This window comes from Diabrotica virgifera, chromosome 6, assembly GCF_917563875.1.
Source record: "Diabrotica virgifera virgifera chromosome 6, PGI_DIABVI_V3a".
NCBI classification, from domain to species: domain Eukaryota; kingdom Metazoa; phylum Arthropoda; class Insecta; order Coleoptera; family Chrysomelidae; genus Diabrotica; species Diabrotica virgifera.
This window is the reverse complement of record NC_065448.1, coordinates 162,870,563-162,884,256: the sequence shown is the minus strand read 5'-3', so window position 1 is coordinate 162,884,256 and position 13,694 is coordinate 162,870,563. Positions and strand designations below refer to the sequence as shown.

The 13,694-nt window shown below is 35.5% G+C and overlaps 1 protein-coding gene across 8 annotated transcripts in view; it reads left to right on the top strand.

Moving 5' to 3' along the window:
• The window catches only part of LOC114328375 (uncharacterized), a 985,491-nt gene extending 972,697 nt beyond the window's left edge, over window positions 1-12,794 (top strand). For all 8 annotated transcript variants that reach the window (XM_050654288.1, XM_050654283.1, XM_050654289.1 and 5 more), the window contains one exon: window positions 145-12,794. In XM_050654288.1, coding sequence (XP_050510245.1) covers window positions 145-794 — 650 coding nt within the window. In that variant the 3' untranslated portion in view covers window positions 795-12,794. The remainder of the gene's footprint in view (window positions 1-144) is intronic.
• Window positions 12,795-13,694: the final 900 nt, after the last annotated feature.

The window sequence follows — 13,694 nt, the reverse complement described above, 5'->3', positions numbered from 1 at the left end:
AATGGCCTAAAAACTAACACTTTGGAGCTTTGTAACTCAGAAACAATTAATTTCTGAGTATTGGATTGCAAACATTTTGTCTTTGGATTGCATTTGAAAACACATGCACACAGTGAATATAACATATTCTCTTTTTTTTTTCAGTTGGTGACATTCCAGGGCCTGGATATTTAAAAAATGGACGGAGGGCCGCCTCAAGAGAAGAATTGGCCTCTAATGGATCTAAAGTTCAGCAGGTTAAAACTTTAAGCCGATCTTTTTCAGTTTTGGCACCTTGGAAACCACGAAACCCTAGAGACGTAGATATCGACTACAGCCAGTACCCGAAAAATGGCAAAAATGGAAAATACGAACAAAAAATCTCAAAAACACCTACCCCTCGGAAAGACAGTTCATCAACACTTAAAAAGAAAGCCCAGGAGTCTCGAAAGAACTATACTAGTTCCAACGGATCCCACGGTTCGAACGGTTCAACTTTATTAAAACTGTCGAAATCAAAAGAAAATTTATCTTCACAGACACTAAGAAGGTCTAAAGAGAACCTTTCTAAAGGTTCTAACTCTACTTTATACAAGAAAAAAGACCGGTATCCCAATGAAAATTCGAGATATACCCGAGAAAAAGAGGAAAAAAAGATGGCTTCCAAAAGTCTTTCCGTTGAGTCGCTGGGAGGCCAAGAGAGAAGACATAGGGATGTATCTCGGTCAGTGTCCATGCCCCGAAATCCGGAAAAATCGGCTGGATGGTTTAAGATGTCTAAGAAAAATAAGATGAGCAGCGCACAGAGACTGTGATTCTGTATGAGTTTTGTGTATTTTAAGTACTTACGATTCAGTGGCGTATCGAAGTTTTAATACTGATCTAATTAATATTTATAATCAAGAATTTTACTTATCTTCGATTACAATTATTTTGGAAACCAGTTTTTCATTCATTATAAGAATTGTCACTAAAAGCTTGCAACTAATAAGTCACAAATAAATATTAAATTATAAATTTTAGATAAACAAAGCCGAACACCAGTGACTGCTAATTTTTTTTATAAATTATTATTCAAATACTGTAAAATTTGTATTTGCCTTATGGTAGGAAGACCCTAAGGTCACTTTCAAACGATATATCACGAAATTTGGCTATGCCAGTCTATCCCACCGATTTGGACTAATCGGCCCTCTATGCCTCGCGATGTTGTCACTACTTGCAACATTGCGACTATAAGTCAACAGAAATATCTGAAACTGCCAATCAATGCAGATCAATCGCGTTTCAAAGGTTTTTCGGATTTTTATTTGTTGCCTGTTACAAATCTTGGCTACGAAATGTCAGAAATTGCACCCTCTCAAGAGAAAATGACTTAAATTTGCCATATTGATCGCCAACCTCAATAAAGAAGGCAATTAGGAGGACCTGTTACATAGTAAAATTTTCTTCTGTTTCCTCCTGCGTAAATTTTGAAGCATTGTCTATAAATTCACGGGATTGTGCACTTCTTCTTCTTCTACGGCACTACAGCCCAAATTGAGCCTTGGCCTCCTTTATTTTTTGCCTCCACCCTTGCTTCTCTGTGGCTGCTCTTCTCCATACACGGACTCCTAAAAGGGCTTGTGCGTCGCTGTTTACTGTGTCTTCTCAGCGTTTTCTTGGATTTCCAACCGGTCTCTGTCCATGCATTCTAGCATTCAGTGCTCTTTTTGGTAGCCTATCTTCTCCCATTCTTATCACATGTCCGGCCCATTGCAGTCTTTGTATTCTAATGAAGTCTGACAGGGGTGTTTCCTTATAAAGTTGATAAAGCTCGTTGTTGTATCGACTTCTGAAGATTCCGTTTTCCTTTACATGTCCTAGTATTCTCCTCAGTACTTTCCTTTCGAATGTGTCGAGTTTGTTTTTGGATGTTTCCTTCAAGACCCAGACTTCACCTCCATAGCATGTTATTGGCCGAATTAAGGTTTTATAGATTCTCATCTTTATATTTCGGTGGACACTTTTAGACCGAAATATATGGGAGAGGGCAAAATAGGCTCTGTTTGTCTGCGTTATTCTCTTCCGTATTTTTCCATCTTCTGATCCCTCGGCATATATTTCTACTCCCAGGTATGTAAACTTTCCAACAGTTTCAATGTCATCTTCATGTATAATGTTTTGTGGGACTATATCTCTTCTCGTCTGAGTCATTATTTTTGTTTTTTCTGTGTTAATTTCAAGACCTAGCATTTTTGTTTGTGTTTTAACTCTACGTCTGTTTCCTGTGCTCCTGTTGATGTTCTACTCATAATATTAATATCATCGGCGTAAGCGGCCAGTTGAACCGTTCGGTTGGTCAGTAGGTTTCCTCGTCCAGTTTGCATTTGCCTAACCACATGCTCCAGTACCAGGTTAAACAATGTTGGGGCCAGCCCATCTCCCTGCTTTAGTCCCTGCGAAATTTGATTGTGCACTTAGTGTACTATTTTTCACGGCACTTGTAATATTGCCTTCCCTATTTCCGTCTTCTGTCCTGGGAGCTTAGAATCTAATTATTGGTCATTCTTTTTATATCGCCCGTCCATCGCATGGGTAGTCTTTCTCTACTTCTGTTATCGGCTCTTGGTTTTCACTCGAGCAACCTCTTTGTCCATTTCCCATATGTCAGACGGGCCACATGACCGGCCTAGTTCCATTTAAGTTTAGCCACCTGATATACAACATCTGTGAGGATACAGACATACAGGTATATACAACAGCAGAGGATAATTCGCAGGTTTGATTGTCTCTCGTGATTCGTATTTCATGACCAAGATATTTGTACTTTTCCGCAAACTCCATATCGCAGTCGTTAATGACAATGTTTTCACTCGGTACCAGGTTTGTCATTAGCTTTGTCTTAATTATGTTAATTTTTAAGCCAACGTTAGAGCACACTTATTGAAGGTCTTGCAACATTATTCTAATATCCTTTAAATTGTCTGCCAGTAGAACTACATCATCTGCGAAACGCAAGTTTGTTAGATTTTCTCCATCTATATTTAAACCTTTCTTCCTCCAATCACGCATCTTAAAGGCATATTCCAGAATGGTGTTAAACAACTTAGGTGACATAGTATCGCCCTGCCGTACTCCTCTGCCAATTCGTGTGGGATTGGTATTCTCGTGCAGCTTCATTACCATTGTGGCGTTATTATAGATGTTGTATATTAGCTTAGTATATCGATAATCGATACTTCATATATGTAAAGCAAGACTGTGTTCAGCTCAACGGTATCAAAGGCAAGGACAAGTGGCCTATTGTACTCAATCGATTTTTCAATTACCGTCTTAACACTTTGAAGATGGTCATTTGTTCCGAATCCACTACTAAAACCGCCCTTTTCTATTGATTGGTAAAAGTCCAATTTGTTTTTCAGTCTAGTGGTGATTATTCTTGTGAAAAGTTTATAGAGATTGCTCACTAAACTGATTGGTCGGTAGTTTTCCAAATCAGCTGTATCCTCTTTTTTGTGGATTAGTATCACTAAGGTGTTATAACACCATATTTTGTATGGTCTTCTATAATTAAGACCTTTCTCCATAACAGTACCATTTCTGATATGTTTAACACGTTATACATCGTACGTCTCTTCGTTATTTTTACAAATTTCGCCACTTTTCGTATTCTAACTGTTCAACTAAACATTATTTTTACTTTCTGTGATAATGCCAATAAATATTTACTAGTGTAATTGGATATGGTAATTGAGTCAATACTCGCAATCTTTAGTTTGTATTTTTATTAGTTGTTACATAATCGTGGGGCAACCGGTTTCGAGTCTTACAATATATGACTCATCATCAGGCCCAGTACAAAAAAGTCTTCTCAATACAAACTACAAGCTAAAAAACACAAAACGAGAGACATGTACACATATATATAAAACTTAAAAACAACTTTGTCTTGGTTTTAATCACATACCATGAAGCCAAGCAACTGTGTAGTATTGAACTCAACCTTCCATAGTATGTAAAAATGAGGCCTATTGTCATTGGGAGCGACCAATATGATTGGCAACCCTTTCATCATTTACTAGTGTCTTTATGCGCTGATCATGATAAAATCGATTTTTAACTGGCATGAAAGAGGTAATAGTAGGGGAGGAAAGTATGCTAAATTTGCAGATACTCAAGCGTTATGGGTTGTGAATATTAGGTCCTAAAACCATAAAAAGTTAAAGTTTTCCATTTAAGTGGGGACTTTCGATGTTTTAATTTAATTTTCCATTTCCAACAATCGTTGTTTCCGATTATAGCACCATCTACCCATTATTCGAAAAAATGTTTCGAATAAAAGTTACTTATTTTTATGTAAAGAATCCAAATCTGCAATAAAAAATGGGGTATAGATTTTTTCGGACCCCCTTAACGACCTCCCCTGTATTAAGATCCAATATATGGTAAGCGTACATTTACAGGGTACAAGGTTTCTCCCCATGTGATCTTCTGAGGCGCTCGAGTAACTGCAAAAATCGCCGCTTGGGCTCCCCTACCAAAAATTGGTACAGAAAAGTAGCTACGACATTTCCAGTTGTATTTCAACATGAAAGAATAACGAAAAGTTTCTAGCCGTACTGTAAATGCAAATATGTAAGTAACAAGCAACAAACAAAATAATAGTAGTCACTGGTGACTCCAGGTTTTAAAATATATTCCATCTACTTATCGTTTGTAAAATTAGATTATTCGTTGTTCATTCCATTATCTATATATAGAATAATCGTACCAATCCAGAGCTGTCATTCGTGACAGCACATTTAGTATATCAGACATTGTATTTTTTCCACTTTAGTTAAATAACTAACTTTTTGATAGTGAAATTAACTAAAAATTATGATATAATATGTATACATATTATCGGTTTGTTAGGACATAATTTACTTATATAAATGAGAACTTTTGTAGTCTGTACAGACAAAAAATATTCTCTTTCAGATACGCCACTGAGAATAGTGCCATTCAAAAGATGTTTCAATAAATTATTATGTTCTCTCACATTTACTGGTTAAATTGTGTCCGAGATGAACCATGAATCAAATGCAGAGACTGGCTCCGGTACTACCGTTACTAATCAAGTTCCTTATTATGTTTAACAAAAGTAATTTTTCGTCACCGAACATATTGAAGGAGTTTTGTGATTCTTTTCGCCAAACTAGTAGATTCTTCAGGTTAAAAATAACTACTTAATATGATAATTTGACGAGTAAAAGTATGGATAAAACAAAATGGTTTCAATAATAATCAATCGCCAGTATTGGTAGGGGAGAGGCTTGTACCTTGGGCCAGCTTGTACCATGGGCCACCCGATTTTTCTTTTATTTTGCACGCGAACTGTCTGTGTTTATTGTCTGAAGTTCTTCTACAATCGTTGTCATTCTGTAGTTAGTTGTTGAACGTGATTAGAAACCATTTGCGGCTATCGTAAAAATATAGTGTTTTATTTCGTGAAAAGTAACTATTTATAGGATAGATAATTTTCTTTTTTAATTTTTGTGTTAACATATATCGTAAATTAAATCACAGGGTGTGTATGCCTATACTAACAGGTAGTTAAAAAACATAGCGAGAAATATAACAAAACCGTTTTATTAGGTGAAATTCACATTTGTTTTCTTTTCGGCCGAGTCTTGTACCTTGAACCGCTATCACGTCTTGTACGTTGGGCCGTACAAAATTAATTGGAAAAAAAGAAGGCACATTTTTATGTTGCACAAGTAACTGCTGTAAATCCCTATTTAACGGTCCAGTATATGAAGCGAATTCTGAACAGCAACAAATTTTCTGGCCCAAGTGATCAACAATTTGACACTGGCATTGAAGATGTCTTACCCAAACTTAAACCACCAAGTAAGACTGGGTTGTCTGAAAGGCAAAAAGGAGTACATGTATTTGACTTAGATTTTGAGAGGTTCAATCTTGAATGACACAATTTTTTGTATATATTTTTAAAGGTTTACGGGTGGTTCAATGTACAAGACTACGTGTATCAAGGTCCAGGACTGGTTTGTACCTTGGACCAAATTAACTCTAATAAATAAAATTCTAAAAAATGTGTTTGGTTTTGTTTTATTAAAATAACCTTTGAATGTAGTATACTATGGTGTATAAACAACAAGTTAATCCAAAAATGTTTCCTTAAAATTTAAAAACTTAAAAATAATTGAGCTTTGAAAAAATCCGGTTCAAGGTACAAGCCTCTCCCCTACTACTGTATATTATGGTAAAAATGAAAGTTTGAGTCTTATTGCATTATTGCCTCTTATATCTGAATAAATCTGTTAAATTATTCATTGAAATAATGGAATGTGTATTTAAAAGACTAGATTGTGAAAAGTACATAACTAGTCCACGATTTGTCAATATATAAACGCAGAGGCGTGCGGTCCATGGAAGCGGGGGAAGCGCCGCTTCCCTATTTATTCGTCGATATAAGAAAATATATTATTAATTAATATTTAATAATAAAATTTCTTTCCCTAATCCAAATAATCTACATATTACCTAGCCAATAGGCATTGACGAATATTAAAAATTAATCGCGTACGAACGAACTCAATGTGCACACAATTCAACTATTTGGTCCACTCCTGGCAGAAGCGCATCTCAAAATCGCCGCTTGTCATGCAGTTGTCCCTTTTAAAATTGGTCAGGGTTCAATGACCGCACCCACTAGTCGCGCGGTTTTTGATATGCCATGGAAGCGCTCGTCGTATCGCCTTCCCGAAAGTGAGATGCTTCGACTGTTACTGCTGCTAAGGGGTGCTTAGGTATTACATACATTCGCTTAAAGAATATTTCGATTTAAATTTTTTGCAGAGATATTTCCTTTTACTGATCTTTTATTTGACATTTTACAGAAATCAAATGGTATTGCATTTTGTATAAGACAAATTGATGACCTTATTAATACGATAATTAAAAAAACGAGAGCAGTTTAAAAATATTTGGGATAAAACTGAACATATGGAGTTTGAACATGAAAGAAAAATAATGAAGATTGATAATTTCGGAGACAGAGAAAACAGAGAAAACAAAGAGACCTTTTGATAATATTCTACAACAAATGAATTCTAGCTTTCAAAATTTTAACGATTTAAAATTTGTAGAATTATATATAATCTTAATATTTCTAATTATAATTCATCAAAATTTCCCACAGAGGAATTTATGTCATTACGATTAAATAATGAAAATGTTTTGATATCCCAGCTTTGCATTCTCAGTTAAGTATCATTTATGAAACAACTGACATAAATGATAAAGAAATACCCAGAAATCTGGGATTTCTTTATAACTACTGGTTTAAACAAGTCGCTGTGTGAAGTGGTCAAGTTGTGTGAATTAGTACTACTAATTATCCCAGCCACAAGTGCATCAATTGAACGAAGTTTTGCAGTATTAAGATGCATTAAAAGTTTCAAATTAAGAGTTTAAAAGAAATTCAACAAGCGAAGACAGACTTTGAAAGTTAGCCCTATTATCCATTAAAAAAGACTGCATTCAACAATTATCAGAAGTTGATAGGAGAATAGACCTCGAGTATAAATAAGTGTCATTTTAGTGAAAGTTGTGTGTTGTGGAAAATGCCTCGGAGTATATTTTTTTTAAATAGGATTCTTCTTTAGAAAACCAAGCCCGGTGCGAGGACTCAGGCCCGAGCTAGCAATACAGATCAATGATAGGTCACTAGTCACTATAAATAGCGGGAATAGAGTGCCTCACGCATTCACGCGTCACGGATTTAGTGTGTGAGTACTTGTACGCAGGACGTCTCACATAATTAAGTACTTTGCTGATAGAGAGCCCCTGCGCATCAGAGTGTTATCAGGTGGAAAGTTGCTCGACCCTCGACCCTTAAGAAAATATTTTTATATCCTTATTGAGTCGCTTCCCCTTTCGAAAAAGTCACCGCACGCCACTGTATAAACGTAATAGTTGATAATTTTAGTGGGGTACACTGAATGTAAAAAAGCATTATTACACAACACGTCACTAGTTTAGAAAAATCTGTTTCTCTGAAACAGTTCCTTTTTTTTTTCTTCTTCTTCTTATACTTGTTGTAGATCTGTCGATCTGTTAATTCCGAGACCGACGTTGAAGTATTTCGTGGTAGGTAGACTGGGAGCTATCTCTTCATCTTTTTGGTGGTCTCCCCGGTGGACGCTTGCCAGCTTGTTTTCCTTCTAGCGCAATTATTGGTACTCTGTGCTCCTCCATTCTTTTTACATGACTGAACCATTCTCTTCGTCTTTGCCTACCCCATATTACTACATATTGTACGCCACATTGTTCCTTTATGATGTTGTTTCGTATTGTATCCCTTCTTGTCTTCCCTGCTATTGCTCTTGCATGCTAGTCTGGTTACATTTAATCGTTTTTTCCATTTTCGTTTATCCTTTGTGATTGCCTTGTTCGTCATGAATTTAATCCGTCTAGGTTCCTAGGCAGTTTCGGTTCTGTGAGCCAAAATATGTCTTCCTTCAGGGCAGGAGACTAACCTAACCTGGCCCCTCCTCTTTTATCCGGGCTTGGGACCGGCAACATGACACTGAGCTACTCAATCCACATATTACAATGCAGGCAAAGTTAGTTCCTTCTTTTAATAGAAGTTATTCATGAAATACCCTCATTTTTCATATTGATATACTAAATTTAATACAGGACACCTGATCCACTACTTTCTAATTTATAGAATCCTTCCCTTCAATCATAATTCGGAAATCTGTCAAAATATGCTTCCCTAGCAGCGATTACGTCTTCTTTCGACAAAGATCTTCTTTGTACTTAATCTGAGAACATTCAAAAATTATAGGAAACCAAATCTATCAAATAGGATGCATATTGAGACCATTCGTACTTTAATTTACTGTTTTTCGCGATAGTTTTTTGAGATTAGTGAGAGGGTGCATTATCTTGACGAAAATAGTTTTTTTTTATTTTTTAAATCAAGTCACAAGTTTTTAAATCCAGCTGCTTTTTCTTACACTAGACGAGATACCTCAATCTCTGGTACCTATTCATAAGACCTTTGTACCATACCCTGATTTTTTTTCATAAGGATTTCTTCTGGTTCAAGCCTCAGATGACCAGTGAGCTTCCGCCTCATATTACCCAGCACATTACAATTGCATATGGCGGTCTCTTTTGTCAATATCCAGTCAACATTTCCGTGACCTTTTTAATCCCTCCTTTATCGAGGTTCATCAAATTGTCAGAGAGTTTTTATCTATGTTCGTCATTTTTTTGTTAGTCTGGATTTGACCTTGAGTAGCTCTTCATTTCTTTCGATGATTTCTTATCAGCCACCTTTGAACCTCGTTTTTTAGCATCTTTAGTGATGCCACAGAATGGTTCTGAGTCTACAAAGGTTTCTCCCGAAATCATGCTGAAAACCTGTAGAACCTTGCTAGAAACCTCTTCGTTGTTTTGCTAACAAATCTGTTAATTCATTCCCATACACCCGTTTAATGACCCGGCGCCCATATTAAATATACTTTTATTATCCTTTACCAGGTTGTCGAGGAGAACTTTGCAATTCCTCACCAGTTTTGATTTGGTGAGTGGGTTCTTTATGGTTGGAATAGTCGCTTGCTCTCTGTATAAATGTTGATTGTCGCTTGATTTCATCAATGTGCTCAGCAGCTATTACGTCTTCTTTCGACAAAAATCTTCTTTCAAAGCAAAAACTTCAGCCTTGAACACAGTTGTATATTGGCCTAGGCTCTAAGACTTGTTTATTGCATGTTTGACCAAAGACTCCTGATCCACGATCATGGGCAGTTTTAGTTTTAGATCCATCAATCAACCACATTAATGGCCGGTTGCACCAACAGATCTTAAGCTTAAATCGAGAATATCATAAGAATTAATATAATATAATTATAATATATTACAATAAGAATACCTTAATATAATAATAGATATAATTGATAATAAGGTAAGAATCTAAAATTATGGTGCAACGTAAGTGATACTCAAGGAGGCCCTATCTATAAGTAGAGCTTAGCTAAGCTGGAGCTTAAGATCTGTTGGTGCAACCAGGCATAAGTTCCCATTAATTAATTACAACAATAATCTGAGTGAATTGTTTTGTCAGTAGGTATGCATAAAATTATTTTTCTCCTTTCCGAAATGCTCCAAATTTTGCTGAGACTTTTGCTTAACTTTGAAACCATGTTTTTGGGTTTAACAAGTTTGGATAAAATTCAAAAAAACACCATTTTGACACATATTGTCACGATTTTAAACAAAACTAGCGGTCCGAATTTATATAAACCTATTTATTTAGAAGTTTATTCTAGAACAATCGGGAACATAGGGTATATATTTCTAGAACAATCGGTCCGCCCCCTCTATTCGTCTCGTAAGCCTGGCTTCTGGCCGCTTCTCGTAACAGCGAGAACTCTCTAGACTATGCCGAGTTGGAATCGTTATTTTGGGTCGGTCGAAATTAACTGTTTGGTTATAATACTCCATTTAACCTTGATATTTACGTGCTACGGAAGAATTTGAGACTTCTTTCTGTTTAGTAACGAAAATTTACTGATGTTGGAGCCATGCTATCGCTTTATTTACGCTATATAACAGTGTGCCTTACGTGTAGTGTTTGTAAGTAAAAATTTGATTTCTTTTTCATTACGCCACAACCTAGTGAAAGGGAATTTGAATTTTGTAGATTTAGATTTTAGGTTACTTTTATCATATCACTATTCAACGCTCAAATTGTTAATACATTTTTATAGAAGACATGTATTTTGACAAGAAATTTATAATATGATGTCTTGCAATTCTAGAACACAAGGTTCTATTTGTATTTGTAGATGTAACAAATAGCTACAGTTTTGCTAGATCAAATATTTTTTCAAAAAATTTGAGAAAAAACACAACATTAAAAAGTGTTCTTTTTTATTTTCTTATCCAGCCTTTTTATTCTGTGTTGACTCTTTTGTAGTTTTTTCGTACTTTGTGTTTTTTAAGTTTGCTGTTGTGGCATTGAAAGAGAATTACCCGTTATCCACAACTACCCCTGATTCGTAAATAAAAGTTTCATTATTAAAATATCTATGTATCTAAATTGTCAGCTTCGAAATTAAAGTATGAAGGTTGCACAAAGATTAATAACGGAAACAAGCTATTTCTAATGGATCTGTAACGTACAGGAAAAAGGTTGATATTACGCGGCACAGAAATATGACCGTGACAATATCTGATCTTCTACTCGCTAATTTAAATATTACCACCGGCTCCCGGTATAGTATAACTGAACAAATTTAACTGCAACCTTCAAAGCCACTTGCACCGCATCAACGAATGTCTGTCGCGTTTTCTCTTCGCGGTTGCAGATAAATAGGTTTTACTGTACGTTACCTTCTGTTCTCCGCACTATCGCTGAGTTTTGTCTATTCAGCATAGCTGAAAAGTCGGCTGGACTACACTTAACACAATTTCAGCCAGTAAATCCTTCGCCTTCCTGGTTCTTGTTTTCCTTCTACCGTTCCCTGTAAAATTAGTTGCAGTAATCCATACCTCTCGCTGTTGCTCATGATGTGACCGAGGTATCCGATTTTGGATTTCGACATAATGTGGAAATATACTATATTCACAACCAACAAAAAGGGCATAACCTGAATGAACAGCGCACAAATAGAATTATCAATATCTTTTTGAGGCAACAGAATCCATTCCTGTGTAAGATTTTAAAACCTTGTCTGAACATTGTGCAGATGGGAAGCAATTCGTCTCTGAAGCATAGTTCACACATTTCCGATGGGATTAAGATCTCTCGATTGTGTTAGCCAAGCTAAAGGTGTAATATCCTCATTATGAAACCAAACTCTTAATGTTTCTTCAGTATGTGGCCTTGCATTTTCTTACATGTAACGCAAATCAGGACCTGTGGCAAAGGGAAGGACAACAGGTTCTAAGAAGATACGATCAATATATCGATATTGATTCAAAGTGCCTTTCGCAAAAAATGGGAACAGTTCGGTGATGAAAAATTATTCCAGCCCACACCATAACTTGTAGACCACTGTATGGATGAACCAGTACGTATGTAGACTACTATAAATACGCCCGAGTCTTGTCGACCATCCTCTTCAAACTCTTATTCCTCTTGAATCAGGGTAGATGCAAAACCTAGGTTCATCTGTAAATAACATATAACTTCATTCTTATAAGCATCCATGCACGTGTTTTTGTGTTCTCCTTAATCGGAGTCCATGACGTAACATGGGAACCCTCAAGCCATCAAACCTTTTTTTATGAAAATTCTTTTACGCTGTTTTACTTATCTTAAAAGCGGAGTCCAGCTACAATCTGGATAAAATTGTCGAATATTGTCGAACTAATCTGAATTCAATTGGAGAAACATATTCACTAATGAATATTGAGATTCATATATTGCCATAATGGATTTGTTGAAATACATGTCTATCACTTTTCTTACTTATATCTTTAAATAGCATATATTTAACTGACTTGTAATATAATAATAATATTAATACTTCATTTATTTCCCGGAAATAAACACATGAATAATATGGTGCTATATTAGATTTTAATTGAAAGCCCTATTTTAAAACAATGTAAATAACAATGAATGTTGTTAAATATTGTAAATTTTGGTTAGGGTTGTGTAAGTGCAGTGTTACTATATTTGTTACCAAATTGCTATGGCAACATTTGGATTTGTATTGCGTATCGATATACTAATCTGTATTATAAGTTTCATCATTTTTGTGTACTAAACGAGATAGGTGTGTAAAATAAATCGATTTTTAATACAATGTGTTGTTTTTATTTTCACTTTTTTAAGATCTCTTCCCATAATCGATCTGGAAGATAATCTGAGGTCTTTAAAGTCAGCTACTAGTATTCTAACTTTAAAAACAAGCAGGTAAAAGAAAAATATAGGAATAAAGTAACAAACATTCATCGTTTTCAGGGTTTATAGGCACTGGTCTGAAATTGTTTTTTCTTGAAATTTCGTCGATAACTACTGCAGACATTATCAAAAACGATGCGATAAAGATTGGAAACCTATTGTAACTCACTAATACCGCTGACTGAAATATTAATTACGAATTAATACATAATATTATATGAATACCCGTATTAATATTTCAATTAACGCTAATACACAACGAAAAATTTTATGAACGTATGTACATATACAAGGTGTCCCAAAAGTAGTGGAACGGTCGAATATTTTCCGAACTAAACATCGGATCGAAAAACTGAAAAATACGTGTTCAATAATTTTCAAAAATCTATCCAATGACACCAAACACCAACCCCCACTACACCCCCTGGAGGTAACTTTAAAATCTCAAATAGAAACCCCCAGTTTTTCTTGATTTTAATTCGCTACGTAAAAGTAAGCAACTTTTATTCCAGACATTTTTTCGAACTGTGGATAGATGGCGCTATAATTGTGAAAAACGAGTTATCCTGATACCATAGGTAAATTATAGAAAGGGTCTAATATCTCACGAAATACACTTCCAAATGAGAAACTAAAAAACAAATTTTTAATCTTTTTCGAAAAGCTATCGAATAACACTAAACGTGACCCTCCAACCCACCCCATGGAGGTGGGGTGGGGGGTAACCTTAAAATCTTAAATAGCAACCCCCACTATTTATTACAGATTCGGATCCGTCACGAAAAATTAAGCAACATTTATT